At 33.6% G+C, this 26,799-nt stretch overlaps 8 protein-coding genes across 21 annotated transcripts; 4 read left to right on the top strand and 4 right to left on the bottom strand.

The window, feature by feature from the left end:
* Positions 1-29: 29 nt before the first annotated feature.
* LOC114873425 (amyloid protein-binding protein 2) lies at positions 30-3,806 on the bottom strand. 2 transcript variants are annotated; one of them, XM_029181738.2, is made up of 9 exons: positions 3,650-3,806; positions 2,748-2,861; positions 2,380-2,630; positions 2,117-2,293; positions 1,786-2,041; positions 1,584-1,708; positions 1,229-1,508; positions 995-1,160; positions 30-916 (listed from the first exon to the last, which is right to left on the bottom strand). In XM_029181738.2, exons 1-9 carry the CDS (start codon positions 3,791-3,793, stop codon positions 681-683), a joined length of 1,749 nt encoding a protein of 582 aa, XP_029037571.1. In that variant the 5' UTR covers positions 3,794-3,806; the 3' UTR covers positions 30-680. The 2 variants fall into 2 exon arrangements, with proteins under 2 accessions (XP_029037571.1, XP_029037572.1); XM_029181739.2 differs by lacking the exon at positions 3,650-3,806 and adding an exon at positions 3,180-3,543.
* Positions 3,807-3,829: 23 nt separating this feature from the next.
* On the top strand, positions 3,830-9,680 carry LOC114873429. Of its 7 annotated transcripts, none has more exons than XM_029181751.2 (8): positions 3,830-3,920; positions 4,906-5,127; positions 5,425-5,600; positions 6,215-6,373; positions 6,831-7,179; positions 8,117-8,208; positions 9,138-9,242; positions 9,590-9,680. In XM_029181751.2, the coding sequence occupies exons 2-7, from the start codon at positions 4,917-4,919 to the stop codon at positions 9,231-9,233; spliced, it is 1,083 nt and encodes a 360-aa protein (XP_029037584.1). In that variant the 5' UTR covers positions 3,830-3,920; positions 4,906-4,916; the 3' UTR covers positions 9,234-9,242; positions 9,590-9,680. The 7 variants fall into 7 exon arrangements, 6 of the variants coding, with proteins under 6 accessions (XP_029037584.1, XP_029037582.1, XP_029037585.1 ...); XM_029181749.2 differs by having other exon boundaries at positions 3,830-3,926; XM_029181752.2 differs by lacking the exon at positions 3,830-3,920 and adding an exon at positions 3,938-3,959.
* Positions 9,681-9,779: 99 nt separating this feature from the next.
* Positions 9,780-11,588, top strand: LOC114873431 (phospholipase A2). The gene is made up of 5 exons (XM_029181755.2): positions 9,780-10,015; positions 10,146-10,360; positions 10,438-10,510; positions 11,025-11,111; positions 11,205-11,588. The coding sequence occupies exons 1-5, from the start codon at positions 9,786-9,788 to the stop codon at positions 11,389-11,391; spliced, it is 792 nt and encodes a 263-aa protein (XP_029037588.1). The 5' UTR covers positions 9,780-9,785; the 3' UTR covers positions 11,392-11,588.
* Positions 11,280-13,371, bottom strand: LOC114873428. Of its 4 annotated transcripts, none has more exons than XR_006829917.1 (7): positions 12,858-13,371; positions 12,570-12,782; positions 12,309-12,490; positions 12,048-12,240; positions 11,803-11,974; positions 11,572-11,693; positions 11,280-11,371 (listed from the first exon to the last, which is right to left on the bottom strand). XR_006829917.1 is itself a non-coding variant. In XM_029181744.2 (7 exons), exons 1-6 carry the CDS (start codon positions 13,101-13,103, stop codon positions 11,585-11,587), a joined length of 1,143 nt encoding a protein of 380 aa, XP_029037577.2. In that variant the 5' UTR covers positions 13,104-13,371; the 3' UTR covers positions 11,280-11,371; positions 11,572-11,584. The 4 variants fall into 4 exon arrangements, 3 of the variants coding, with proteins under 3 accessions (XP_029037577.2, XP_029037578.2, XP_046143924.1); XM_029181744.2 differs by having other exon boundaries at positions 11,572-11,721; XM_029181745.2 differs by lacking the exon at positions 11,280-11,371 and having other exon boundaries at positions 11,571-11,721.
* LOC114873426 (meiosis-specific with OB domain-containing protein) lies at positions 13,313-16,590 on the bottom strand. 2 transcript variants are annotated; one of them, XM_029181740.2, is made up of 8 exons: positions 16,440-16,590; positions 15,758-15,889; positions 15,392-15,660; positions 15,008-15,230; positions 14,821-14,934; positions 14,217-14,376; positions 13,720-13,927; positions 13,313-13,642 (listed from the first exon to the last, which is right to left on the bottom strand). In XM_029181740.2, the coding sequence occupies exons 1-8, from the start codon at positions 16,588-16,590 to the stop codon at positions 13,448-13,450; spliced, it is 1,452 nt and encodes a 483-aa protein (XP_029037573.2). In that variant the 3' UTR covers positions 13,313-13,447. The 2 variants fall into 2 exon arrangements, with proteins under 2 accessions (XP_029037573.2, XP_029037575.2); XM_029181742.2 differs by lacking the exon at positions 16,440-16,590 and adding an exon at positions 16,055-16,175.
* Positions 16,591-16,641: 51 nt separating this feature from the next.
* Positions 16,642-20,455, top strand: LOC114873430 (alpha-soluble NSF attachment protein). 2 transcript variants are annotated; one of them, XM_029181754.2, is made up of 5 exons: positions 16,642-16,733; positions 17,260-17,456; positions 17,557-17,822; positions 17,904-18,077; positions 18,193-18,489. In XM_029181754.2, exons 1-5 carry the CDS (start codon positions 16,642-16,644, stop codon positions 18,340-18,342), a joined length of 879 nt encoding a protein of 292 aa, XP_029037587.1. In that variant the 3' UTR covers positions 18,343-18,489. The 2 variants fall into 2 exon arrangements, with proteins under 2 accessions (XP_029037587.1, XP_029037586.1); XM_029181753.2 differs by lacking the exon at positions 16,642-16,733 and adding an exon at positions 16,773-17,157 and having other exon boundaries at positions 18,193-20,455.
* A 426-nt stretch (positions 20,456-20,881) lies between these two features.
* On the top strand, positions 20,882-23,991 carry LOC114873427. The gene is made up of 5 exons (XM_029181743.2): positions 20,882-21,494; positions 22,612-22,912; positions 23,005-23,265; positions 23,380-23,532; positions 23,666-23,991. The coding sequence occupies exons 1-5, from the start codon at positions 21,202-21,204 to the stop codon at positions 23,822-23,824; spliced, it is 1,167 nt and encodes a 388-aa protein (XP_029037576.1). The 5' UTR covers positions 20,882-21,201; the 3' UTR covers positions 23,825-23,991.
* On the bottom strand, positions 23,932-26,634 carry LOC114873432 (NECAP-like protein CG9132). Of its 2 annotated transcripts, none has more exons than XM_029181756.2 (3): positions 26,395-26,634; positions 25,580-25,976; positions 23,932-25,491 (listed from the first exon to the last, which is right to left on the bottom strand). In XM_029181756.2, the coding sequence occupies exons 1-3, from the start codon at positions 26,478-26,480 to the stop codon at positions 25,234-25,236; spliced, it is 741 nt and encodes a 246-aa protein (XP_029037589.1). In that variant the 5' UTR covers positions 26,481-26,634; the 3' UTR covers positions 23,932-25,233. The 2 variants fall into 2 exon arrangements, with proteins under 2 accessions (XP_029037589.1, XP_029037590.1); XM_029181757.2 differs by lacking the exon at positions 26,395-26,634 and adding an exon at positions 26,158-26,311.
* Positions 26,635-26,799: the final 165 nt, after the last annotated feature.

Raw genomic sequence — 26,799 nt, 5'->3', positions numbered from 1 at the left:
TTAAAACATAAAAAAAAAAATATGGGGAGTAAATTCATCGTTTTATCATTTATTTTTAAAGCAGAAATTTTTACATACTCCTATCACATAATATAACTCTCTAATTTAATATTATGAAAATCAACATTTTTTCTAGTCTTGTTATTTATTACAATCTTTATATAGGAACAAAATATTTGATACAAAGTAACATTACATCACATATCACATATTTGATTTCACACAATTTGTGAATAAATCATACAATTAAAATTTATATAAAACAATTATCCAACAAATCGATATCTGAGTATATCTCTGAAATGTACAACGTGTTATCTTTCAAGATTTTGTGAATCAATTGACAAGTGATCCAAGTGACATAAATCCTTACGTAACCATTATAAATTTGTTTGTGTAATAAAAATGTTCTAAATGCGATTGACGATCGATTACAACGCATCAAACTTTTGAGTCTAAGTATTCTTGATTTTTCTGTTAAAACTAATTGTAAAATTAATGCGTAGAAAACGATGAGGTACAAAGTACAAATATGAAGAATTTCACGTGACTATGTTCGAACAATCTTAACGATATTACCGAAAAAATATATTATGATTTATAAAATCCTAATCGTGTAACGTAACTCGTGATTTTATTTATACTTTGGCCCGAGTTACTTAAATAAAATTATAATTATTTTAATAACTGTATATAGAAAAAAATGTATTAATTACATCTTTGATTGGTTGCGGACGTCTCTTTGGATCAATTGGATCTTCGGATTGAACATTTTTATTTCTCAACTCCTTCCAATTGGTTAATATGGTTGCATATTCCAAAACTTTATCGTACTCGTTTAATTTCGTGTAAACATTTAAAAGACCGTGATAATCGTACTCTAAGCCACTGTAGCTTTTGCCAAACAATTTTAAACCTATTATATATAGTAAGAGGTTAAATGAAGACGTATTAATCGCGAATTTAATAGAATCAGAGGAGTCTATATACTTACTGATTTCAATGCTACGATGATAAAGTTTTTCGGCATCTCTATACCGATTCATATGATAATTGTATAACGAGGCTAAATGTCCCACGCTCAAGCCAACCTCGTGGTCATCCGGTCCTAATAATTGTTCCTTGATCCGAATTGCTTTAAGGTGCATTTGTTCAGCTTCCTAAAATCAATGATTAACAATAACGGCGATAATATGGTTAATTAATGTACCTAACAGCCAACACATACCTTAAACTTCCTCATACTTTGATACACACGCCCCAAATTGCCATAATGTTTTGCAGTTTGTACATTTTGTTCACCAAATGCTTCTTCTGCCGATTGTAGAGCAGACAAATGAAGGCATTCAGCTTTGAATAGCAGACTTTGTTTTGATAATGGCGTCGATATGTTATCTAATGCTATTTCTTCAAGAATTAATGCATTTATTCTTTTTGCGCTTGCTAACAACAAATGATCTCCATGTAAAAGGTTTTTCATTATGTCTATTGCTTTCTCAATGTGAACACTGTTCATTTAAAGTGAAATAAAAGTATATGACTTTTGAAAATTTTAAAGAGCAACAATTTATAATATTACTTACCTTGCTTCTGGAAATTTACCAGATCTATATTCGTACACGTACAGAGCATAAGCTAAATCTTCGTGAGCTAATGCAACGTGTAAATTCATTTTACCGAATATCTCAGTTCTAATGTCTAACGCTTCCTAAAAATATTACCAAATTATGAATAATGAAAAATTTACACCGATATAAATATACGAGTTCAATTCGATGTACTAACTTTATAAATAGTAACACTATTGATAATGCTATCAAAGTTTAACCAGTAATATCCATAATCTATGAGAACATTACTATACACTGGATGATTTACACCGAACACTTCTTTAGCAAGATACACAGCTTCTCTGATCAACAGACCAGCTTTCTGAAATTCGCGTTTCAATACACATGATTTTGCTGCCTGTCTTAGAACATTAATAGTAACACGTGCAGACAATGTGGGTTTCAATTCTTTTAGTGCTGCTATACTCCACCTAAAGAAATGATAAAAATGCAGTTAATAAAATTTATAAATAATAACAATTGTAAGAGTAAAAGTTAATTTTTACCTGTAAGCTTCGTCATATTTTCCTTTCATATAAAAGAATACACTGAATTCAGTGTACAAGGCAGCATAATTGTAATGATATCTTTTTGCTTCTAATTTTTCTATCAGTTCTACTGCAAGCTTATACGTTTTTTCTGCTTGCAAAAATTCGCAATACGCTGCTTGCACATGCAACAAGCTACACATTTAAACAATGTTTACACATTAATATAACGTACATTTATTTAAATTAAATCAAGTCTTGTATTATAAATTATTGCTTACCCGCGATAACATTCTAGCGTTCTACACCAATCTTCAGGTGTAGAATTATTTGCAACACATAATTTTTTACAAGCTAACAATACATGTTCACTTTTTGTGTACCAGCCTGCATCACTGATAAATTCACCAATTCTCAAACCTAAGTTTATTAACTTCTGTTCGGCAACTGGATTTTGATAAGCATGAAGATGACATATTTTGTAACTGATGCGTAAACCTTCCTCAAATAGTATTCCATGATCTATCAGACTCTGAAAAAATTGATTACAGAAAATAAATACGTACAAAGAAGTTAATAAAATTTTAATGTAAAAAAGCACAAAATTGTTTATATCTTGTATCTTTATACGGTATGTACAAACTATTACCTGAAAACACTGTAATAAATGCACACGGCGGTTGGTAACTGTCAACATTTTTGAGAAAATCTTTAGATCGCTGAATGCCTCTCCCATGAGACATAGTTTCTTTTCCTTGTATAACTGTAAACACAAAAAAAGTTTATTGACATTTTTTGCACTTTATTTTTTGGAAAAAATATGGCCATTTTCTTATGGTATAGCAAAAAATAATCAGCAGAAACTGAGACAAAGGTTACAGTTCTTTTATTTCATAAAAAAAAAATGATAAAATAAAAACAATAAATAAATCACTTTGTGCGCGCCTGTCGCAGCGCAATTTCATACAATTCGAAAACAAAACGACGTATGACATGACGTATAAATGCAAATTAAAAATTCATTAGCAGGAACTGATTTAATGTTACAATGAGATACATGTGGGTGAAATATTATTCGTACTTAAAGAAATCATTACAAATCATTAAGGTGCATTATAAATATACGACAAATACGAAAGTACAGAAGCAGAGGTATAGGTTAAACATGACATGTAAGAGTTTCGTAATGCGATTTTGCTTAATCGTTTCAGTATATTTGACATTATTTTATAGTAATTTAAATTAATTCGATGAAATCTTGTCATTGCACGCGTTGCCAAAAGTACATTTTTGGCAAACGTATATAACTGTCACAAGTATGTTATGATCTTTGCGAACGTGTCGATCTAGTACGAGACATCGTTTTAAAAGTATCGCAATTGAAAATTGATCTCTCGAACAAATCGAACTGCTATTCTCGAAGAAAAATCCTGACGAGAGAAAATTTTTACTAAAGCTTTAAAAAAAAATATATATGTGCATATGTGTATATATATATATGTATGCGTCCATTATTATGACGGTGTTGAGAGGAGACGTTTTGACATTTACCTGATAATAAATATCGAACAATAAATCGTTCGGTAAATCAGAGAGGTGCTTCTTAAATTTTAAAAACTTCTTCGCTATTACAGATACACTCAGCTGATATAGAGTTTTCGGGGAAAACACCGGTGAACTGCGTCCTTCGGCCATTTTCCTGATCGATAATCACGAACGCGCACACAGCCGCAATAATTGCTGTCACGTCTTCATGCGCATATGCTGCTGCGATGCTCCGCCATCCAACCGCCAGCGACAACCCCCACTTACTAGAACGATGGTAAAAGTAAATGTCTAGCGCACCAGATACGAACAGCACGTATGCCTTTTTTACACTTGTTGCTACAATGATTTCACGAGTCCCCCTCAAAATGATCTCGCCGAACAGGAACGGAATTTTCGTGAAACTTGTAATCAGTTCAAACAGTGGACTTAAAACGATAAAATGGATATTATTCTTTTGCTGGATTGTTTATCGAACATGCGAATCATGTTATTTTCTTTCGGCGATACCGAGCGAACATGCGATATTCATTCCATCAAACGGCGAAATAGAAAGAGAATTGAAAAATATTCTGAATTATCGATAAATAAATGTATCAGTATACTGTACGTTCATAAACGAAAATTGACAAAAACATAAATGAAACGTTCGTTTCGCAAACGCGACAGTAGCTACATCGTTTTCAGAAAAAAGAGAGTCGATATTGTTGCGATCGTGAACGAGGCTGATTAATGGCGCCAGCATTGGGCCATGTCCTCTTCCGGTCGAGCTGTCTTTTCCGAAAATACAACCTGCAGAAAAAACGTCTAAGGTGATTTCACGTGGTCGTACATTTCTGGCAAAAAAACAAAGTGGTTAAAAAAACGGTACTGGTGCGCGCAAGTGAAAGGAAATCGGTTCGCGTATCACATCGATCGATTGTGAAAGCTTGAATGTCAAACCGTGATTTTGATCGCATTACAAATTGCCCCTCTTGTATTGAACGAGTGCCAACATCAATTTCTGCAATTTTGAATTTTTCAAATCATATCCCTACGTCGAGAAATAACTAACCTTGTGTTCCATCGAACAGAGCCTGTATCAATTATTTCGATATATCGATAATTGATGCGTGCATGTATCGATTAATAGTCGCGCGCAAATCTATCGGTAAGGTTGTTTCTGTAAACGCGTTATCGGATATGATTTTCAATTCAAGAGAAAAAAAAATACTGTTCAATGATAATCTGAAAATTTTGTTTCTAATTACTTGTCGTTTTAGGGAACCATTTGATGGTGCACAAGGTGCACAGAATGGAGGAGGAACCGCTTCAAGAGGATAAAAAATCCGAAACATTGGTGGAGGGTAGAATTATGGAACGGAGCATATCATCGGATGACGTATGCGACGACCGAGCACGTGTTTCCGGTCAGGAAGAGTTCACATGTTCGCTCTACATCTCGCGTGCTGTCAGCCCTCAAGGTCAAGCGCAAGGAACGCAAGGTGGCAAATTGCCTGTTTCTTTATTTAACTAAACTTTTTGTATAAATAACTTTGTACGCGATCACGTAACATAAGGGAAACTGAAATTTTCACATTTTCTTTTTTTCGTTACGGTAACGAGTAAGGATTGTTATAATTGGAATTTATTGCATCAGCATTTAATTATAAAGCTGTTTTATAAAATAACTCTATTTATACAGGGTGTTCGTAATTATTAATTACGAAAAATCTTTTGCATTACACCCTGTATATTGTTAGATGCTTAGTATACATGTAATGAGAAGTAAGTTGTGCCAGGTGGAGAGTTATTACATTCCAATCTCGAAGAGGTGATCCGCGCGTCCGATCCTTCAGCGGGATGGCACGTGTCTGAAACTCCTTGCGGTCTGATAGCGGCGTTTGCGCGAGAAACCGATGCTGAAAAACTTTTACAACGGGGTGACCTAGCGCGAGTTTTTCAAGGACCCGTACAAGTATCTCCACTTTTCCTATTACTTTAAATGTAGACGTTGCATAATTTATTGCACAGTATCGATCAGTGTTTCACGAACGCTGCTTTCAATTCCATAACTACTTAAAAAAAAAAAAGAAGAACCTAGTAACGCAAACACGTTATTCAAATTACTTTCACAATAATGCAAATCAGTTAACTTATTCTTCATCGTGCACAGAAAAACCACAACAGATAATTATACCGTTCCATTCTTATTGTATAAAAAAAAATGAGAAACGACATGTGCGACCTTGAAATTTTCGCAGTTATCGTGACAATTAGTCTGGAAACGTATTCGATTTCACTATCTTGTCTCCGACGGTTTAAACGAGCAATATTCGTGCAACTGGTGGAATATTTAACATGACACAAGTCCAACCAGTGTACTATACATATGTAGTTATTTCGCGTTGCAATCCGCTTTCCTCTTTGCTTTCTCTTATGTAAGAAAGTGAGATAAGCGAGCTTGCACAACTTCTCATTGATTCTCGGGTCTCTTAGAGAACGCGTTAGAGCGTTTCCTGTTTCTCTGATGTTATACCACTGTATTATACGAAAATAAATAGCTAAGAATTATTATCATTGTTTAACTAGGTGGCTCGATTCTCGGCGAAGGATTCTCGTTACAGACAAGCGGTTCTTCTACGCGATGTACCATGGGCAATTCCTCTGCAGGACATTAACTCGGCCCTGGCGAAGCAAGGAATAGCGACAGGAAGCGTCGAACGCTGGCGACAGTATATACGCGTCGAGGTAATTACCATAATCACACTTTATTTCTTTATCAGACAACTTGCAAATGACATAGACATTAAGAGGACTAATGTGTATTAACTGTTTCAGGTTAGACAGCTTAAGAATAGATATCGGAATAACTATGAAAGTATTATCTGTGTGCTAATTACTTCTTAACGAAACGATGATAACAAATACTTGAATATAGAACTTGGCTCGTGCACAATAAGCGGACTGGGAAAGGGGGAGAGAAGCTAGCTTTTACCGTTATACTATTCGAACAAATTATTATTATACTGCGCGTTGATTTAACGTTGAATTGAAAATACGTACAACGTTTTTCGATAACCCGATTATCTGATAAACGACCTCAAAAACTCTTAATCTCTTAACTTGTACATCTCGTATTAAAGACTATGATTCGTAAAATGATGCTTGTAAGAAATTCACGTTAACTCATTGTTATTCGTTTCAGGTACTCGATGCAGGACATTACGAGCTATTGTTGCGTCAAGGCTTGGACTTTTTTGGCGCAGCCCGATTCACCGCGGTTCCGGAGCGCTGGTGGCGCGGCGGGACCGGAAATGCCGCTGGACCGTTGCAAGCTGGCCCAGGAATCGTAAATAATTTTCTCGAGGCATCGAACTTCCAAACAGGAGACGGTGTACTACAATGTTACCGGTGTCAGGGTTTCTGGCATATGGCCGCTAACTGCAGACATTTACCGCGTTGCGTTCGGTGCGGTGAACCGCACAGCGTTGAATTTTGTCCCAGGCCACGAAACAATCCTATTTGTTGTCACTGTTCCGGACCGCATCATGCTGGTATATTAATTTTTATATAGTTATAAGATGCAAAAGCTTCTGACCTGAGATAAAATATTAAGAGAGGTCTCTTACTAGAATTTCTCTTGTTTCCTTATAGTAAAATATCAGAAAATTATCGTATCGCCAGCTACGCGGTCACAGGGGCATTACAAATACTTGTATCGTGTGTTTCGTCAAAAATCATAATGACAAATTAATACAAGTTTGTTTTATCTTTAAAATTGTCATCGAGCCAAATCTGTCTGTGTCATTTGCAAGGCTACGAAAGAGGAAACAAAAATTCTCGTACAATGTACTGTGGGTGATCAAATTATTAGAGCCACTCGCATAAATTGATGATTTTATATTTTAAATGATTCATTCTTAAATGGAAACCGAGTTAAACAGAGTTTTTCTTACTTTTTTATGATATGTAAAGTTATGATACACAGTTGGAAAAAGGAAATACTAACATTACATTTGTAAATATAATCTTTTAAATGTATTTGCTTATTTTTATAAGTATTTTTTTGTATATTAATAGTGGAGAATTGTTGAGTAAAAGTTACACAATGTAAAAACCTTAAAATTCTAGCTCTATTTCAACAAATTTTTCATACCATGGCTCTAATAATTTGATCACCCACTGTATGTACATTGAACGGTCAAAGATACGAACATTATTTTATCTAAAATTTAACGCAACACGTAACTTCTTTTTTCGTAAAGTTCCAACGGCGAATGGACCGATTAGATATTCTTCTTTCTCTCTTTTCGAGAAATCGCTCTCCTATTATCTGTTGTTGACGTCAGCGCACGAAAAACGCATAATTTATACTTGAAATCGGTGGTGGTGGATCGTTGAAAGGGTTAACGAGTTCATTAACTATACGTAACTGTTGGTCACGTTTTCTTAACGAACGTCTAACATTGTTCTTTGTATTTTCAATTACAGGCTACCGACAGTGCCCAGTTCGTCAACAACTTTTGAACGCTACGCCAATTAGTATCACTCTAAGCACCACCCGGATTGGAAATCAGTACCCGGTGAACGGAGCCTCTAAGACTAACGCCTCGTCGCACGAACAACAACCCTTGAAATCGAGCCAGTCTTAGACAAATTATTCGCGTGCATTTCTATCCTCGTTAACTAAACGCTCTTAAATTACGTTCATCGATACTGATTAAGTGTTCGATATCGTTTGTACATGACACTAACGACTTAAACGTTGAATACCGCAATAATCGTATTTGGAAATTTTTAAGTACATATATCATTTATGAGTTACAAACTCTGATATACACGTTCGAGCATTCTTGAATATGTAATTTTTCACATTTACAAGCTGTTAAATCATAAATTAAAAATTAGATCGTTCTAGAACGTACGAGGAAATAAATCAAGTGTAAAAAGTACAAGTTTATCTCCGGTTCTCTGATCACGAGACTCAACAGGTGTTTCGAAATTCATCGGAAGGCGTGTGCAACGCGGTAGCGAACCTCGCGGATTCTAATTTCTCTCGGATTTCTGAAACGTTACGATGTACACAACTGGCCATGTACTAGTCGCATAATTCTCTACTCTTTGTCCCACTTTCTTTGTCCTAGTCTTCTCGAATGTGGGCCCTCCCCCTGTTCGTCAGGTAACATCATGTAACTCGGTGATAAAGTAAGAGGTATAGTGGGGGAGCCACAGGTGTATAACGCTTGTAACGCGTGTAGATCGATAAGCATGCTCTGGCCACGAATGGCGATGGAAGGGAGAGCATGATTCCCGCCACTCGTCCTACCACGTACTGACCACTCCTTCAGGGATCTTCTGAAACTGGTCGTGCTATATATCCTGATTCGATCATTCAGCCCGCCAACGTTGAACTTCCTGACACCGGCTCGTGCATCACAAGAATGCAAACCGTGTATCATTCGCTGAGATATACCTCTAAATCCTCTTAACGTTTCGATTATTCTTGGCGAAGGTTCCCGCGAAATTCCAGTGTGTTCTCCCGTCTGGTCAGCCGTGCAACAGCGGGCGGCATGCGATCGAATCGCGAAGAATGAGGAGGGCAGAATAGACCGGACAGGTACGAACATCCCAATGTTTTCGTTGCTTTTCGAACACCGTGGACACACGATTGAACATCTGATACGAAGGCGTTACATTTGACACCGGATTCGATGGTACCCTAACTTCTCTCGTTCTCGTTTGTACAACATTTTCACGGCGATACAATTAACATCTCAAAGAATGTCCAGCGACATACTTTTTAGTTTGAATCTTTATTACGCAATGTATACGATAGTTTTCGACAAGACTGTGTAATATGCAATTATGTATATTAATGTTCAAATGTGTCCAAAGTTCCTTTCATAATTAAAAAATTAACAATTGTTCTAATTAATTGGAAGTGTAAAAACGTTTCTTTTACAGAGCTGAAGAGAACGGATATCTCGATCCCATTTATGATCGAGCTGCCGCGTCTTTCTTCTACTGCGGTTCGCTATCTGCTCCTTTGATTCACTATTTCCGGCAGGAAAAATTCTCAAACAATGCGCATCGCGTAATCACGCGGTTCTGTGCAAGGAAAAATTGTTCATCGATACGTAGTATGACGTAAAGCATCGAAATGTACTCTCTTTGTTGGATATTCTTGTTAATCGTAGCGATTAGCACCATCAGTGAACAACAGCCAACCTTCTCCAGGAATACGTTCAAAGGATTGAACGGTGTGACAGTATGGAGCGATGCGGAGAACAGAGACGAAATAAGGGCTGTTTATTACCATGACCAGACTGTTGCTCTGGTCGACCTTGGAACTAACAACGAGTTGCACAATTGCAACTTGATTGAAGTATAGTGAGTGGTTTTTGCATCCCACAGAAGTGTTATCCATTTCGTGGTCACCTACAATGTTGGAAATTGTTAGTCTAATCAACCGGATAATGCTGTTGGTTTAAATAAATAGTCGAGTTTCGTCGTCTTACAGCGAACAAGAAGAAGCCACTGAAGTTCTAAGGAACCTATCGTTGATTACGGCTCCGCAGTTAGTTACATTTCAAGAAATGACAAAACTCATGCAACAGTGTGAACTGTTAGATGAAGTACGCGACGATGCGACATCCAGTTCGATGATAAATACAATGAGCAAAAGTATTCATGGAATGGGGAGCGTCTTATCTCTTCTTTCAGGCATCTTACCAGGTGATATCTTGTGTTTGTTGTTCACTGACTGTGCATCTTCTGATGTGAAGCAATCGTAACGGGCGTTGTCATTGTAGGTACCAAGTGGTGTGGAACCGGAGATATTGCTGAAAACTATCATGATTTAGGCGAAGAAGCTCAAATTGATAGGTCAGAAAATAACTTCGGTTAAACTTTACTTTAGGGGAGACGAAATTTTTTTTGGATATGGGTTCCATCACTGGATGTATTTAAATTACTCATAAAATTGATACAGTAGAAGCAATAAACAAATGCATGGGCTGTACCCTCTCTCTCTAAGATAAATATAAACCTAACTAATTCAGACAGTTACAGTTTGACTAAACCCGCTAAAGTGGTCGACACCTGATGCCTGCAGCTAGTGACACCGTTGATTGGACAAGAAGCCAATATAGAGTCACAGTGTCAAACTTTACACACTCATAACTTTTTAACCACTGGATTCATAAAGTTGAGACTTGCATTTTTGGATTCTACACATCAAAAACTATCAATTAGAAAGAAAAAAGTCCAAAATTTTGGGTCCCCTAAAGTAAAGTTCAACCATTAGCTTCAATTGTTACAGAAGTTGCATTTATTCCAACTGCAGAGGTTTTAATATCTTTTATTCTCTTTGTTTTTCTGCGTCCGCTCGTGTTTGTAGATGTTGTCGCAGTCATGATCTTTGTCCTGTTAAAGTCCGAGCTCAACAAACGCGGTACAATATCACCAACTATTCCATATATACCAAGTATGCAAATACAGTTTTATACAACTTATCAACCTCGTTGATCGTTCAACGTATCCTTGTCAAAATTATTTAATTTTCTTCTTACCTTTGCAGATCGCATTGCGTGTGCGACGAGGCGTTGTATTATTGTTTAAAAGCTGCTACGAATCCGGCTGCCCACTTCATGGGTCACTTATATTTCAATGTATTTAAAATACCTTGCATAGAGGATGATCCACCGGCCGAACGGACTTCCGTAGGATTAGGAAGACGATTTATTCCTGTTAAAATGAATTATTAGAATGATTCTGATAGATATTAACAGATGCAATTTATGTTGTATAGCAGTAATTTTAATATTTTTATACCACAAATGTTGTACAAGTTTTTTGTAGTAAGAAATGGGGAAAGGATATTTATTATTTATAATTCTTGTTAGTAGTATACATATGTAAATACATTATGACATAGTAAAGCTTACATGACATTTCCATTCAACTGATTTGATCTGCATTTACCAGTATGCTCTGCTGTGTTGCAGATGAAATTGCTTGCTTCATGGATGGCAACTTAGGTATGATATTTCGAATAGTATTTTTGATACTGATAACATTGTGATTATAAAGATTTCCTGTGAAATTATTTACTTCTGTTTAATTAATTTAAAAAACGATCTACTTTATAATTTAATAATAACATGTTTTTAAGTTACCTATTAACCACAATGTTTCTTTTCTGATATGTACATACTGGCACGAAAGTAATCCATTCAACAATGTTTCTACATCTAACTGGGTACATTTTAAATTTTCTAAAAACAGTTTTGCCACCTTTCCAGATGTTTCCTGCACAGTGTTAGCCAATATTCTTATGCATGCTGTGATCTGAAATAAACAAGTACTTTAATATCCTCAGTTAAGTAGAAAATCAAAAAGTATCAATTAAAGAGTTACATGCCTCTGTTACAGCAGTGTAATTATTTTTAATACTTTGATGTAGATAATCCACTATCAAGGGTACAACATTATATACATATATGTTACAAGGTTCCTGCGAAGACAGTAAAGCTAACAACCAAATCATATATGATCTTTCAAAGGAAAGACTTCTTTCTGTAGTAACTCTAGTAAGTTCAACCATTTCATTTTCGCTAAAATGTTTATGTAAATAGTGATATTATTCAAAAGGTACATTTCACAAACAAGCATTGTTGATTACCTAATATGTTGAAAGCCAACACGTACATAATGCATAGCACAATATGCTACTGCTGATAAAATCATATTATCACAGTTTTGCATTAGCGAAATAATATGCTTTAAACAACTTTGTGCATGAAATATTTCAAAAGCTTTATTACTTCCAGCAATTAAATTTCCCATTGTCCATATAGAGACTTCCTGATTACAAATAAAATGTTAACTTTATATCTTTATATAATTACATTTTGTTTTTTGTTTTTTTCTGTTAATAACTTACTACTAAAGGATAGTTTAAACTATCTAATCCCGTAGTAAGATACGATCCAATGCTTTTAGCCAATGAAGTACAAGCCTTGGTATTTCCAAGCGCAATATTGCAGGCACAACTGATAGCACATAATTGTATAATTGGATTGTTACCAGAGAAATCGCGTGACAGAGCAAACAATATGTTATTCACTTTTAAAAAAGCATTGACATTTTCTTCGTTCTATTTAAAATTAAAAAACAATGATCTTGTTAATATACATTTATTAAAAACTTAAAAACTCATTAAAATCATAACCTGAATAAGAGCATTCTGAAGTTGCTTGTATCTTTCAATTGGCAATGGTTTCTTTTTAAGTATTTCTGCCTGTTCAACAACAAATTTTGGTGTGAAAGATGAATCCAAGACGGTATATCCCAAAGCCACACGATTTTTATTTAAAACTTTCAACCGATTCTCTTTTCTTTCGGCAGAAACAAGTTCTCTTACACCTTCTCTAATAACCTCAACAGCATTTTCCTCCGTTGATGCTTCTACTTCCATTTTATTTTAAATTATTTTATAAATTATACAAAAAATACAAAAACTTATACATAAACTAATCTACACGAAACAAATTTCAACGATGGTATTTCAGAAAGTTCATCGCACAATGTTTACCGACGGTTCGCATTCAAAGCAACCAATCATCACCTATAAGTACTTAGGAATTATCCGATTTAAATGTGAACAAATAAAGGTATAATTGCAAGTAGTTTGAAACGTTGTTTGATTGTTTGATATCAATGCCGGAACGTGATGTAATGTTTCATTAAAAATAAAATTACATCATACAATGTTATCATATTCTGTAGCTTTTAACAATGATAATTAAGAAAATAACATATTTAATAGTCAACTCCCTCGAAACATTTTTCGATTGATCCTGTATCTTCCTCTTCGTCTGTGATTCGGGAAATCGATAGGATATTATATATAGCAGTTGGAATCGTGGATGTTGGACCTAGTATATGCAAGCGAATACCGCATGTTTCCAGCACATACTTCCACTTCAAGTCTGCGCGTTGTGGATATGTCATTTTCTGCAATTACGGAAAGAAATGCAATTTTTAATGACGCTTTAAATGTTGTAAATAGATAAAACGTTGTTTTCAAGAACCTGAAATTCGGCAGCCGTGAATCCAATAACCCGTTCAGCCGCTTCTCCAGACAATCGACAGCCAATAAGATAGCCCGTGTCATCTTTCAGATTTACTTTCAAATTGAGGCACGTTGCGTTCAAAGGCACGCGGCTTCCGTTACCCGAAGGACACTCGAGATTCATACATGAATCTTGAGTATCGGGAACAATTCTCTTGCATAACGCGCTACAAGAAACGATAAGCGTATGTTCATAAAAGTAATAACATTTTTTTTCTTTTTAGCAAAGAGAACGGGTGGGTAACGGAAAACGGGGTAACCTCCGATCGAGCTGAGATCGGTGCGAAAACTACGTTTTGGACCATTTCGGTTTTTGACCTCTGCGGGGGCGGCGGGGGGGAGCTAAGGGATGGGATGACCACTGTTGGAATCCACACCTCAAGGGCTATCTATGATAAAAAAATCAGCTCGATGGTTACTCCGTTTTCCGTTATTTAACCAAGAGAACTAACGAACCATCTTGTAATTATTGTCCCTGGGCTAAAACTATCCACATTTATGTCCATTACGTAAGCTTTTAAAATCGTAGCGAACTGAATTCTCTCTCCGTGCTTTGGTTTTTTGTTCAATTTATCCGATATATCTTGTATAGTCATTATTGTTGTAATGCTGTCCGCTAATGAAAAACAAAAAGAATTTGATTGAAATTTCTAGTACGCAATGCAGTGGCGGCTCGCGTATAGGCATTGTGGAACTGCAGCACCCCCATTTCCACTTGATATTATCGATAACATTTAATATAATGCGTCCTTCTTTCTTTATACTTGCACAATATATAATAGAAAGATACAAAAATCTTTGTATGGAATTATGCGCTTCACAGTTCCAGCGGCGTGATGTTTGACTGTGTGCACATGCGCACATAGGAAGCTGCGCGCGCATGCGCATATAGGAAGCTGCGCGCGAGGCTGCGCGGGAGAGAGAGCACTGTCGCTTCCACAGTGCCAGTTTTTTAAAACAAAGGTTAAAAATTTTCTGGAGTAGCATCCCCACTAATTTTAGCTACGAGTCGCCACTGACGCAATGCGTTAAGCTTCCAGAAAGTTTTAATTATCCTTACGATTTGGCGTCGCGAAGTTTCCGGACATTATGTCATGATCAAAGCACTGCACCGCGCTTCTTACAGATGTTGCTTCTGGCGTATTAGGATTCTCGGTGATCATAGTTTTTTTAACTACAAATATATCGGGATGTAAAAGGGAAAAAATTCGAATTATATTGAATTTTGATTGTTGATAAATTGCAACCTATAGATAATGCGAGCTTTTTCCTAAAATTGTTATAAGCGATACGAGCATCTGTGAGAAGTAGTACGGTTCGTTTAGGCTGCCAGAGAGCGCTTCTTTCAATCCATTCGTTTTCCCATAATATTAAAGATACAATGTCAACCGTGGATGCATCTGTTGCCTCGAAGCTACGAAATTTTATGTTTCTTCCGTCACGTGTTATCACGTTCCGAATATCACTAATCTGTAAAACAAGGACACTCATTAAAGTCTATGGTTCAATTCCTCTCTATTGTAATCTGTATTATTTCTTTGTTTCAATAATATAATGAACGTGAGTTCTAAGTGGGCAAAAAATTTTGTAATTAATAATTTAAATTATTAATAGTTTTAATTAAAACTTACAAAGGTAACGACGACCATAATGTCGACGTATTGATCGCGCAACGTCTCCAAGTTATCAAAAATGCTTTTCAGACTTCGCAACTCGGTCAGCTTTTTAATCGGGAACATCAGCAAAGGTTCGTATTTTGCGCGCGTCGGTGCGTCATGGACTTGTATCAAAGAGTTGCCCTCATTTACGGTTAGATTGCACGAGTTAGATACCCATGGCACAAAATGTTCGTTTTTGTCCTCCGGACGACGTTCTACCACTTTTGGATTAATTACTTCCACTGTAAGTTATTCAATCGAAAAATATGAAATTTACATGTAACGTAATTTAAATTACGCTATATTCATGCACCACTTGTTCTGTAACTCGATACAAACCAACACTGCCGATATGGAAATCGGAAGACAGTTTTTCGACGAATTGTACGCTTCCCCATACGGTCACGTTTATGGAATCTTCTTCTGAATCGCGTAACGTGAATGTCCACACTCCTCGTTCACCATTGTTAACTGAAACGAACATTTAAACATGTACCAAGTATCTACTTGTAAATCACATAAATAATTTGATTACAATTTTTTATGACTTTCATTCATTTTATTCATTTTTAATTTTTACTTGAGCCTTTTATGACTTTAAATTTAACGTATAAAAAAGTAGAATTACGTTCTTACATCTTGTTCGCGCAGCGTCGATTACTTTCATGTTGAAACTATTTACAATTATGCCGATCACAAGAGCATTTTGCGTACCAGGTTGCAATGAATTTAATGCTTGTCTGTATACATTTGACATCGCTAATTATAGTTGTTTTTGTAATATTTAAACTCGTTTTATTCAACTCGAAAAGTTAGGTGATTTCCACGCTGTTTCCGGAACGCACAGTTACCGGCTGAGTTTTAGCGCTCTTCTTATCAACCGTGTTTGAATTCAAAATCGCGACCACCGCGAAAAAAGAAATTTTTAAAATCCAATTGAATATGTATTTTTTTAATTTTTTAATAATTCCTTGGAGCAATAATTAGCACGATTAAATATTGAATCGAAGTACATACATACATTTGAAGCATCGTTGTGAACAAGGCCTAATGCACATGCCCCTTGACGGTTGGCTCAGGTTGGCTATCCTGTTGCCGACGATACTTGATTCACTTTCATTGACTTTAGTGACGTCGGTTTGTGGGAGGTGAGCTTTTGTGCGAAATTCCATGAGTTGAAGAATTTTTAAAAATATTACTACGCGTTATAATCGTATAAAATCATGGCTGACAACGAACAGAAAGCGATGCAATTGCTAGCTGAAGCTGAGAAGAAATTGACATCATCGAAGGGCTTCTTTGGCTCGTTATTCGGGTAAGTTTACTACATTGATTTACTTGAACTCGTCCACCACCAAATTTGCTATCTTGCATCGTATTATTTATTTACATTGTTTTACGAACTAGATCAATCTGGTGTTTTTATTATTCGTAACGACGTTTCTCGTTGTCTCAAACTATTTTCTTGTTATTCAGTGAACTGGCAATTCTGCCAATTCGTACGTGTATGTCTGTGTCTATATATAACAGTTGCTATCTGCCCGTGATATAGCGTGTCAAAACTAAAAAATTAAGATGCAGCGGAAAAGATGCGTGGAAGCGCATATTTTTCACAGACAAATAGGTCCACATTATTCAGATTCTCCAGTCTGCTACTTGTTACATCTAATTTTCCCATTTTGGAGATTCATTGTTGCTTGGTTCTGGATGACTCATGCTTTCCTTTTAGCAATTCTAAAGTAAATGAAAATAACACATAGTACCATATGTGATAATTCTAAATGACTGTAGGTAAAATTGATTATTACATTTGTTATTACATATCTGATTGTATGCTGTAGCGGATCATCAAAAGTTGAGGAAGCTGTAGAATGTTACCAACGTGCTGCAAATATGTTCAAGATGGCAAAGAATTGGAGTGCAGCAGGAAGTGCATTTTATGAATCAGCAGAGTTACATGGGAAAGCAGGTAGCCGCCATGATGCAGCTAATAATTATGTGGACGCTGCTAATTGTTTTAAGAAATCTGATATAAATGGTATAATAATTGATAATGGCTATTTTTTATTTGTTCATGCACTTAACAGAAGAGGGCATAGATCAAGGGTTGATAACTGATCATTTTTATATTTTTATAGAGGCCATTAGTTGTCTGTTAAAGGCAATTGAAATATACACAGATATGGGTAGGTTTACAATGGCAGCTAAGCATCATCAAAGTATAGCTGAAATGTATGAAAGTGAAGCTGTAGATCTTGAGAGAGCAGTTTCTCATTATGAACAAGCAGCTGATTATTTTCGCGGAGAAGAGAGCAATTCCTCTGCCAATAAGTGTCTTTTAAAAGTTGCACAGTATGCGGCACAACTTGAGAATTATGATAAGGCTATTCAAATTTATGAACAGGTAACTTATATTACAGTCATAGGGTTTCAGATTATTGTTAAAGAAAAAGAAGTTATAATATTTTGTTCCATGTGTTTACAGGTTGCTTCTGCATCTTTGGAAAGTTCTTTATTAAAGTATAGTGCAAAGGAGTACTTTTTCCGAGCGGCACTTTGTCATTTATGCGTTGACATGTTAAACGCGCAACATGCGATCGAACGTTATCAGGAGCAGTATCCTGCATTCCAAGATTCTAGGGAGTATAAATTAATAAAGGTATGAGACGTAAAACTTAAAATATTTGTATATCGGCGACTAAACTTCTGGAATATACCGGAAGGAGATTTATTATTTTGTTTTGATATGGTAGAGAGTGTAATTTTGATTTCAGACATTAATAGAACACCTCGAGGAACAACACCTCGAAGGTTTTACAGAGGCGGTAAAGGAATATGATTCAATTTCGCGATTGGATCAGTGGTACACGACAGTATTATTACGTATCAAAAAACAAGTTAACGATAATCCAGATTTGCGCTGATCGGTTGTCCCTCTTTTGTGCTATTTTCTCTCGATGATATTATTAATCCAATTCTATATGTATTCTTTTTTAAATCATACCCTGCTTTCAGTGGAACTTGTAAAGTAGTTTCGTTTTTATACCTAAATATATTTTTCATAACATTTCCTTATTCTCTTGGCAACTACTACATATTCATGGGTTCAGTTATCGTGTGTGTATTCATAGGATATTGTCATCAAAAGTATATAAAGATATTCTACGAAAACATTACTAGTTCATTTAAATGCCTGTATACGTGGCATAAGAATAAAGTATAGAAATAAATAGTATTTAAACTTTGTTGATATTCATACTTGCAAATATATAAACAGCTTGCTAATAAGCCAAGGCTTCTGCAATTTAATTTAAACTCGTGCAATTGCAATAAATTATCCAAATACACCTATTCATTTTCATAAGTTTAGTAAATTTAGTAAGTGTGGTGCAGTTTCGATTGTATATTTTTAAGTGTTTTATGATACTTACGTTCGGTTAGTTCTTTGAGGCATAAACAATAATAAGATTCTATGATAACAGAACGAAGAATTGCAGCCTATATTTACTTTTAATTACAACATGGTTTAGTGTTATTTTGCATGTATGTTTTATCTGGAATTGTTGTAGTAAAAAGACAATGTGTCTTTACACTGCCAGAATATCAAAATATCGAACGAAATATAGATTGTCTTTAAAAATTTCTCTTCCTTTCCTTAAACTTTGATTTTTTAGAAATCTTATATTTGATGTACATACGTTATATTATTAATGGAGAGTGAAGAATATGATTATATGCATTTAAGCGCGCATATATAATATGTAAATCTTTTTGTTTTTTGTTTTATTAAGATACACTTGTTTACATTCTTGTGTTGTTGAACATTAATTTTGTTAATGTATATTTGTATTTAGAAATAGAAGAATAGAGAGTATAAGTGATAAAGAAGGAATTAAATGTGAGATTTTAATTCCGTTTTATTTCATGATTACGTATCTTTATCATAGCATTTTATATTTAAAAACAGGTTGCAATTGTTTAAATACATTTATGAAACAATATATATTCCATCGTTAAATAGGGATAGTTATTACAAGTTGCATGCATGGAAAGTAACAAGACTAGCATCATATAAATGTACGAAGAGAAACATAAATTCATGCCGTGTTTCAATTTCCCAAAGAATTTTAGAATCGTAAAAAGTTTATCAAATAAAAGCTTTACAGGAATTATACATACATAAGAAATAACATCTGGACCATGTATTCTTCTATTTAATATATTCTTTGAGCATAGTTATGTGTACATGTATTCAACAATCGTGATTTACTGAATGAGTGAATAATTAATTTTGGAGTAATTAATATACAACTGATTTTTTTTCTGTATTGGGTAGTATATGTACACTACAGGATTTTCAGCGATATAACTGTGGTCTGAAAGTGCAAGTTTCATTCAGAAGCATGATTGAACTAATAATAGAATGTTACCTGCGTATTTTAAAGTTTATTTTATTGTTTTGTTTTAAAATACGTTTCTGTTAGAAATGTAAATAATTTCGTTATAGATTTATTTATTTTTTTACGTCTGTGAAAATACGCTCATATTGTGTACCTTGATTTCCGAAGTTGTGATTAAAATTTATAACTGAACTTAATTTGTTATGTATGCGATGAATTAATAACAATGCTATGTTAAGTTTCAACAGAATTTATAGCACCACATGACAGACTTTTTAATAGCAAACAGAAAATGCTTTAAAAGCTACAACCCCATAACTAATAATAAGAAAAGTGCTATGCTACGAAAAGGAAATACAAGAACCAGAAACACTTTCATGAAACATCCTACGCATTAAACGATAAAATTATGCATTTTACAGGTTCTAGAGTGGTAGTGAAATAGACAATATAATAGAGTTATATTTCCGTGAGAAATTTTATAAAAATAAGCGTTTTAAGCATGTGTAATTTTCTTTTTATATAAAAAATATGCAGTAGAATCGTAGATAAACAGGTTGTAGCTTTTCCTATATTGTATTGCGCATAATTAAAAAAATAGATACCTTGTAAATAAAGATAATGGGATACAAGTCTATATTTAATGTCTGTATCGTAAATTGTATTTCTAAATTATAAGCTACAATTAATAATTTAGCAATAAATAAAATAAGTTGAAAATATTAGTTTTATTTTCAGCAATAAATTAATCACGATAGTACATAATTGCTAAGTAAGATATTTTGTACACCATTCTCCCAGTTAATCTGAAAATAAATAGTAGTTATTTGTTATATTGTTGATGGTGTGTAAACGTCAATTATAGTTTAATTGCAAAATTGAATCTGCCAGAAAATGTAATATTACATTCGATCCTTGCGCCATCTATTCAAAAGAGGCGGAAACTACTCGACAATTATCGACTGATATGGGGTGACGGTAATGCAGATTTGGCGGTCGGTATGACTCCCACTGTCGGTAAAGGCGTGCTCTTTTTACCTTCACCTCACTACGCATAATCCTTATGGAATGTTCATAAACCGATATTTTCCCTGTAACTACATATACTTTCAAACTTAATCTTCTTTTACTCATTTTAACAGCTATAAAAACTAATAACATATGTTCTGAAAATAGATTTTTTTTACATTTTATTCCGAAAATGTAAGAACAAAATACCTAAAGGTACTAGGGACGTCATAGTAGAGAAATAGACTGTTGGCAATCATTTTAATAATTTCTAGAGAAAATATTCAGGTGGATGAAAATTCTGTAGTATACACAAGCGAAGAATTTTTCTACAACTTTAATAACGTGTTTAATTAGTTTTTGTGAAGCAAGAGAATGCAAGTTGTTGGGGTCGACGGTCGTGTCGTCGGCTATCTTTTTTGTTTTCTAATACTTCAAGCAAAACTTACGAACTCGAGAACCTCTTGGAGGCTCAGTGCTGACAAAGTTGTCAAGACAACAGACTTTGTGAGTACGATCGAGGATGATCCTATTTTCGATATCCTGGCCAGCAGTATCAGTGTCGGTAATGGACAAAGTTGGAGTAGAACAGCTATTTCTGAAAAGCATGATAAGATACAATCTTACTGTCAAGACTGCAAAAATGTTGGTGCTGGAAATCATGAACGGTAAGAAATGATGGAAATTTCATTAATTTTGGGTAAGAGAAAAGAAATACATCTTGTTTTAGAATATCAAATTGGTGCTATTAACGCTCGTTGGAACGAAATAACTGGTACTTATGATTTTAAAAATCCAATGACACGATAGCTTATAGATACATGGAGTGAATTACGTTAAGAAAGAAAAGTTACTGGTACCTAAACAACCACCGTTTGGATAACATTGGATTTGAAATATAAATGACTGTGGGTATAAACAAATTATAGAAGATCAATCTATAATACTTTCTTTCCAATGTTAAAATGATTTAATTTAATTCTATGAATATGTTTGTTTATACTCATTGGTACAAAAATTTTAAACCCAATTTTATCCAAGAAGTGCTTGTCATGGTCATAATTTATCCTTTTAAGTTTAAATATTTCATAGTTTCCTTTCGTGAACCCATATTTTAATGATAAAATAAAACTTATTTCTCTAAAAATGTTGTATTTAATTAAAAAGCATTTATATTTAACTATTCTGAAAAGTGTGACACATCATTTTATAAGTTCATATTAATTTTCACAACATTGCAATGCATGCATGCAAAACAATGTTAATAATTCTATAAACAAGAGAAATGAAATAATATTGCAATTTGTATTTGGAAGTACTTTTTGTTATATCAAGAAATTGTTAAATGCTTATTCATCAAAATTATAATCAATATTATTGCATGTTATTAAGTTAAATTATAATATAATTCAAGTGCATATATGCATATTTAGTAGCAAGCTACTCTGCATGTTAGTAATCATGTGTTTCTTTCTATTATAATTTATGAGAAACTCAAAAATGTATTAAGCCTTTAAATGTCTAAAAATGTAGTACAATTAGAAAATTTGTTAATTATATAAGATATACGTATATATTTTTTTTTTATTCATTAAGCATTGAAATTTATTTTATTATTTGTATAATTTATTTAATTAAAATCAGTACTTATATTTTAGATTTTGTTCTCCATAATTGTTAAAATTAATCTGATGCAATTTTCTTTTTCTTCCTGTAGTTAGTATTTGTGTGTGGCTTACTGTTCTTTCAGTGTTAAAAAAGCCCTAACTTTGGTCCCCTTGGCAGACGATTCTCGTCATACGTGTTGAAGGATACACCAAATGCCACTGAGTCTTTTCCTTTATCCACTCAAGTGTCGAATGAGCAAATCATGTGTTCTTCTGGACAATGTGAGGATATAATCCTAGACTGTGGGAAGCCAGTTAATTTTACTTATTATGATAATTTGCTCGGTATTGCAAATAGGGATAAACATCCATTGGTTCCAGAACCTAATGTAGCACTCATGTTTAAAAAAAATGGTGGCAAAACAATGGAAGTTGATATTGATTTATTAGAAAAACGATTAATAAAAGCTAAAAGAGAGGTATAAGATAGCTTTAAGAAACATATATTTCATATAGTTATATGTAATGTATGTCTTATTCAATATTTTTTTTCCATTTCTTTTTTACACAGAAACCAAAATCTGTTCAACTTTATAATCAGATTGGAAATTTTTGGAGGATAAAAGGAGATGCACAAAGATCCATCGAGTGCTTCAGAAGGGCGCTTGCTGTATCACCTCATAATGCAGAAGTTTTATTAAATTTGGCTAGAGTGTTATTAGTTCAACAATATTTGGATGATGCAACATATTTAGCAAGACGTTCATTAGAACGACAAGCTCCAGATCGGAATGCATGGGAACAATATCTTACTCTTGGTCAAATATTCAAGGTGATTAAGACGTTTCAGAAACATATTTTCATTTTCAAAAAACCTGAAAAATATTAAAACGATTTTAAATAATGTTTTAGTATTGAAAAATATTGATGCTTTCTTTTTATTTAGGCATACGGCCATTACCAAGAAGCAGCTGTACACTTACGACATGCTTTAGAATTAAAGCCAGATCTCTCTGAAGCTGCTGAAGCTTTAAGAGAGATAGAGTCACTTCCGGCTGCGAGTATACATATCTACACATTACTGATAATCATATGTTTGGTAGGTGATACAAAAGAGATAAATTATATCACTTTAATTTGTATTAAAATAACTGAATATAAATAGTTTTATATATATATATGTATATCATTTATATCATATTTGAAGTACATCGCATTTAAATCTGTTTTAGGTGCTTGGAGTACTTTTAGTAGTTCTAAGTAGTGTAGAATGTGACGAAGACTCTAGTCTTGTCAATGGACAACTTCAACGTCCAGTGCAACGGCATTTTAGCCGGGCTATGGCGATGCGCAGTTTACGACTTAACGTTACTCGCAATAAACGTTGTTGATTATTTGCTAAGAAACAGAAGAACTTTGTGATAGAATAAAAATTTCAGCTGCTGTTATCATTTATCTATTTACAAAATATTATTTGTAATATGATTTTTAACAATTATTTAATGTATCAATAAATCTGCAATTTATTATAAGTGAAAATATACAATAAAAAGCAACAGTAGTTCTCTTTTACTACAAGGAAAAAAGATATTGCATTTAACATAAAACGCATGTATAAGAGTATATGTATAGGGGTGTGTGTATATATGTAATACATTTTTAACTAAAAACGGAATGTAATCTGTGGAATTACAAGATATTTGTGTTGTTATATTAAGTATTAACATAGATATTATTAACAACATTTTTTCAACATCATTTACAGTGACACTAGAGTATATAAATAATTACTTATATATTCTATTCACAAGATCTAATTTTATATTTTTAAATAATTTACAGTTACATACTTAAGGTTTAGATATTTTTTAATATGTACACAAAACAACATCCCTCATTTTTGCGACTGGAGATATGTAACAAATTTGTTTCCCGCTACTTCAATATAGATTAATGAATTCCCTTAACTTTGATTTAATAATATCTTTAAACTTGAAAGAACAGTGTTTTGTCTATGTATTTTTAATCAACTTTTTTGTTATGTACTTTTTACAAGTACTGCCTAAATTTTAGTTAAACAGCGAAATATTTAACTAAAATTTATGTTAATGTAAAATAAATTCTTAAACAATTTCTTAAAAAATTAGAAAGTAAAGTATAAATACCCTATGCTTAATGACAAACTGTTTCTTCAATGCATTGCTGCAAACTCTAAATATAATTTAAAAACTTAATACATTCAGAAAGTTAGGCCTTACATTTGCATTAACAACTTTAATTTTTGTTTTATGTACAAACACCAAAAATAATACTAATTAAGACAATATATGCCATAATTCAGTTTATAATCTTTTAAGGGTTTTAACAAAGAATGTGTCTAAATACTAGGATTTATTTTACTGTATTTTTTGTTTAATACCGAACTTATCCTAAAAATGTTATGTTTGAATAGCACAGATTTGTTGAATTTTTATTATTCAAGGTATTTCATCTTTTAAAGACTACTCTGTACAAGGTAATAAACTTATCTGGTTACTATTTACATACAAAACATGAATATTATACACGTTTCATATATGATCTATTTAAAAAAAGAAAAGGATTGTAATTTGCTCTGTATGTGTGTGTGTATATGTAGAAACATCTTTGTCAATACTTACCCTTAAAAGATACTTATGTGCACACATGTAGGTATAGAGATGTATATTAGCATACATGTGTGCAGTGGACATAAAAATTACGAATGTATAGCCTATTAATCTATAGCATATCTATATTAAATTTTAATACACCTTGTAAGTTAAAACTGAACCCAACTAGCATTTCCTACTGTTGCTGGTGTCTGTGGTTGAGTTCCAGATTGTTGCGATGCACTAGCAAATTCTCCCCACTCAGAACTTGGTTGATTTTGGTTCTGAACAGGTTTATGTGCAGGTGATGAAGTTGGAGTTTTAGCAGGTGGCGGTGCAATTTTCACACCACCTGGTGGAGGAGGTAAACCCATATTTGTATTGCCACGTTGCTTTGATTTAGAAGAAACTTCGCTACCATCCTTTTTCTATATACAATAAAGAAGAATGTTATGATATATTATTTAATATATAATCTAAATTTATATAATAATATATAAATCAAAACAATCTTACAGTAATTTTCATATTTATTTTTATTGTTTCTCCTTCTTTAAATCTGAGATCCAACTCTTGTTTTGGTTTATCTTTCTCCTTTTCTATTTGTTCCTGATTTTTAAGCCATTTAAAATGATCTTGAAGGGCAACATTTAAATCAAAACTATCAGATCTATCCAGAAATCCCACACCAATGAAAGCTGATCTTCCATTATCATCTTGAATTCTTAGAACAAAATAACGGGAAGAATCTGTGACTGGTTCAACTGCAATTCCTGGATATTGTTCAATTGGACATTTAGCAAATAATTCTCCGGTAACTTTATCTTCCAGCTTTATGGTGACTGAGTCTCCCTGAGATACAAGTCGCATACGCCCAGTCCATGAAGGCTCTTGGAGATTCCAATCAGCTGCTCTATACATGTACATAAAATACTTATAATTACACTTATACTTTGTTATGTTCTCTATTAATTTATAATAAAATCTTTTATAGTTTTTATATTGTTTTCATGAAACTACATTATTACATGTAATAGAATAAAATATTTAATATTTCTAAAGTGATTTTTAAAAATGATAAAATTCAAACATACAGAAACACACATTTTAGAATATTTCATTCCAGATGTAATAGTATTTTTTTTTTTCACATTTTCACTACATCTGACGTGTCAAACACCGAAGCTAAGACCGACAAAAACTGTACAATATTGAATTTTCTAAGCGGTAATAAAAAAAATATTGTGTCTAAACGTGGTTTTGTATATATCATTATTTCATGAAATCAAATATTTTTCAAGAAAAATATTGTCAAAAGAAATTAATCGTACCGATAACCCCTATTTGTTGACCTTGGCGGTATTTTAAACACAAATACTTCGGACTTGACAAGTAATACACTTTCATACGTATCCATTATATTTTTAACAAATCACACAGAAAGCACGTACGTACGTCACAAGTAGAATTTAACGAACTACTATTTGAAAATTCGTTTATATTTTGTGACGAATCTTTACCGTGATTTGATAACTTTATCTCTAGTCACGCCTCCCATCCCCACATCGAAACCATTCACCATAGATTATTTTACTAACTATAGTAGGTAAACACGATTCATGCATAAAATGATATTTTAACATATATATATATGTACATTGCAGTTCATGAGGACCATTGGACCATACTTACACGTACACATTTGCACATATATTTTATTCATATGAATATATAAG

Source organism: Osmia bicornis, chromosome 11 (assembly GCF_907164935.1).
Source record: "Osmia bicornis bicornis chromosome 11, iOsmBic2.1, whole genome shotgun sequence".
In the NCBI taxonomy this organism is placed as follows: Eukaryota; Metazoa; Arthropoda; class Insecta; order Hymenoptera; family Megachilidae; genus Osmia; species Osmia bicornis.
The sequence above is the reverse complement of the archived record's forward strand: the minus strand, read 5'-3'. Positions and strand labels throughout refer to the sequence as shown.

Coding starts and splice junctions, on each gene's coding strand:
- LOC114873425 (XM_029181738.2), bottom strand. CDS start 3,793: ATGGCCGAAGGACGCAGTTCACCGGTGTTTTCCCCGAAAACTCTATAT. Junction 2,294..2,379: donor ACGCTAGAATGTTATCGCGG/GTAAGCAATAAT, acceptor TTAAATGTGTAG/CTTGTTGCATGTGCAAGCAG. Junction 2,042..2,116: donor AAATATGACGAAGCTTACAG/GTAAAAATTAAC, acceptor TCATTTCTTTAG/GTGGAGTATAGCAGCACTAA.
- LOC114873429 (XM_029181746.2), top strand. CDS start 4,760: ATGTATCGATTAATAGTCGCGCGCAAATCTATCG. Junction 7,180..8,116: donor TTCCGGACCGCATCATGCTG/GTATATTAATTT, acceptor TTTCAATTACAG/GCTACCGACAGTGCCCAGTT. Junction 8,209..9,137: donor GGATTGGAAATCAGTACCCG/GTGAACGGAGCC, acceptor TTCTTGGCGAAG/GTTCCCGCGAAATTCCAGTG.
- LOC114873431 (XM_029181755.2), top strand. CDS start 9,786: ATGTACTCTCTTTGTTGGATATTCTTGTTAATCGTAGCGATTAGCACC. Junction 10,016..10,145: donor TGCAACTTGATTGAAGTATA/GTGAGTGGTTTT, acceptor GTCGTCTTACAG/CGAACAAGAAGAAGCCACTG. Junction 10,361..10,437: donor TCTTTCAGGCATCTTACCAG/GTGATATCTTGT, acceptor TTGTCATTGTAG/GTACCAAGTGGTGTGGAACC.
- LOC114873428 (XM_029181744.2), bottom strand. CDS start 13,103: ATGGAAGTAGAAGCATCAACGGAGGAAAATGCTGTTGAGGTTATTAGA. Junction 12,783..12,857: donor TTCAGAATGCTCTTATTCAG/GTTATGATTTTA, acceptor AATTTTAAATAG/AACGAAGAAAATGTCAATGC. Junction 11,722..11,802: donor AGAAACATTGTGGTTAATAG/GTAACTTAAAAA, acceptor ATAATTTCACAG/GAAATCTTTATAATCACAAT.
- LOC114873426 (XM_029181740.2), bottom strand. CDS start 16,590: ATGGAATTTCGCACAAAAGCTCACCTCCCACAAACCGACGTCACTAAA. Junction 13,928..14,216: donor GGGACAATAATTACAAGATG/GTTCGTTAGTTC, acceptor CGTTTCTTGTAG/CGCGTTATGCAAGAGAATTG. Junction 13,643..13,719: donor TCACGGCTGCCGAATTTCAG/GTTCTTGAAAAC, acceptor CCGTAATTGCAG/AAAATGACATATCCACAACG.
- LOC114873430 (XM_029181753.2), top strand. CDS start 16,994: ATGCAGCGGAAAAGATGCGTGGAAGCGCATATTTTTCACAGACAAATA. Junction 17,457..17,556: donor TAAGAAATCTGATATAAATG/GTATAATAATTG, acceptor ATATTTTTATAG/AGGCCATTAGTTGTCTGTTA. Junction 18,078..18,192: donor GGGAGTATAAATTAATAAAG/GTATGAGACGTA, acceptor TTTTGATTTCAG/ACATTAATAGAACACCTCGA.
- LOC114873427 (XM_029181743.2), top strand. CDS start 21,202: ATGCAAGTTGTTGGGGTCGACGGTCGTGTCGTCGGCTATCTTTTTTGT. Junction 21,495..22,611: donor GGTGCTGGAAATCATGAACG/GTAAGAAATGAT, acceptor TCCCCTTGGCAG/ACGATTCTCGTCATACGTGT. Junction 23,266..23,379: donor CTCTTGGTCAAATATTCAAG/GTGATTAAGACG, acceptor CTTTTTATTTAG/GCATACGGCCATTACCAAGA.
- LOC114873432 (XM_029181756.2), bottom strand. CDS start 26,480: ATGGATACGTATGAAAGTGTATTACTTGTCAAGTCCGAAGTATTTGTG. Junction 25,977..26,394: donor TCAACAAATAGGGGTTATCG/GTACGATTAATT, acceptor GTACATGTATAG/AGCAGCTGATTGGAATCTCC. Junction 25,492..25,579: donor AAATAAATATGAAAATTACT/GTAAGATTGTTT, acceptor TATTGTATATAG/AAAAAGGATGGTAGCGAAGT.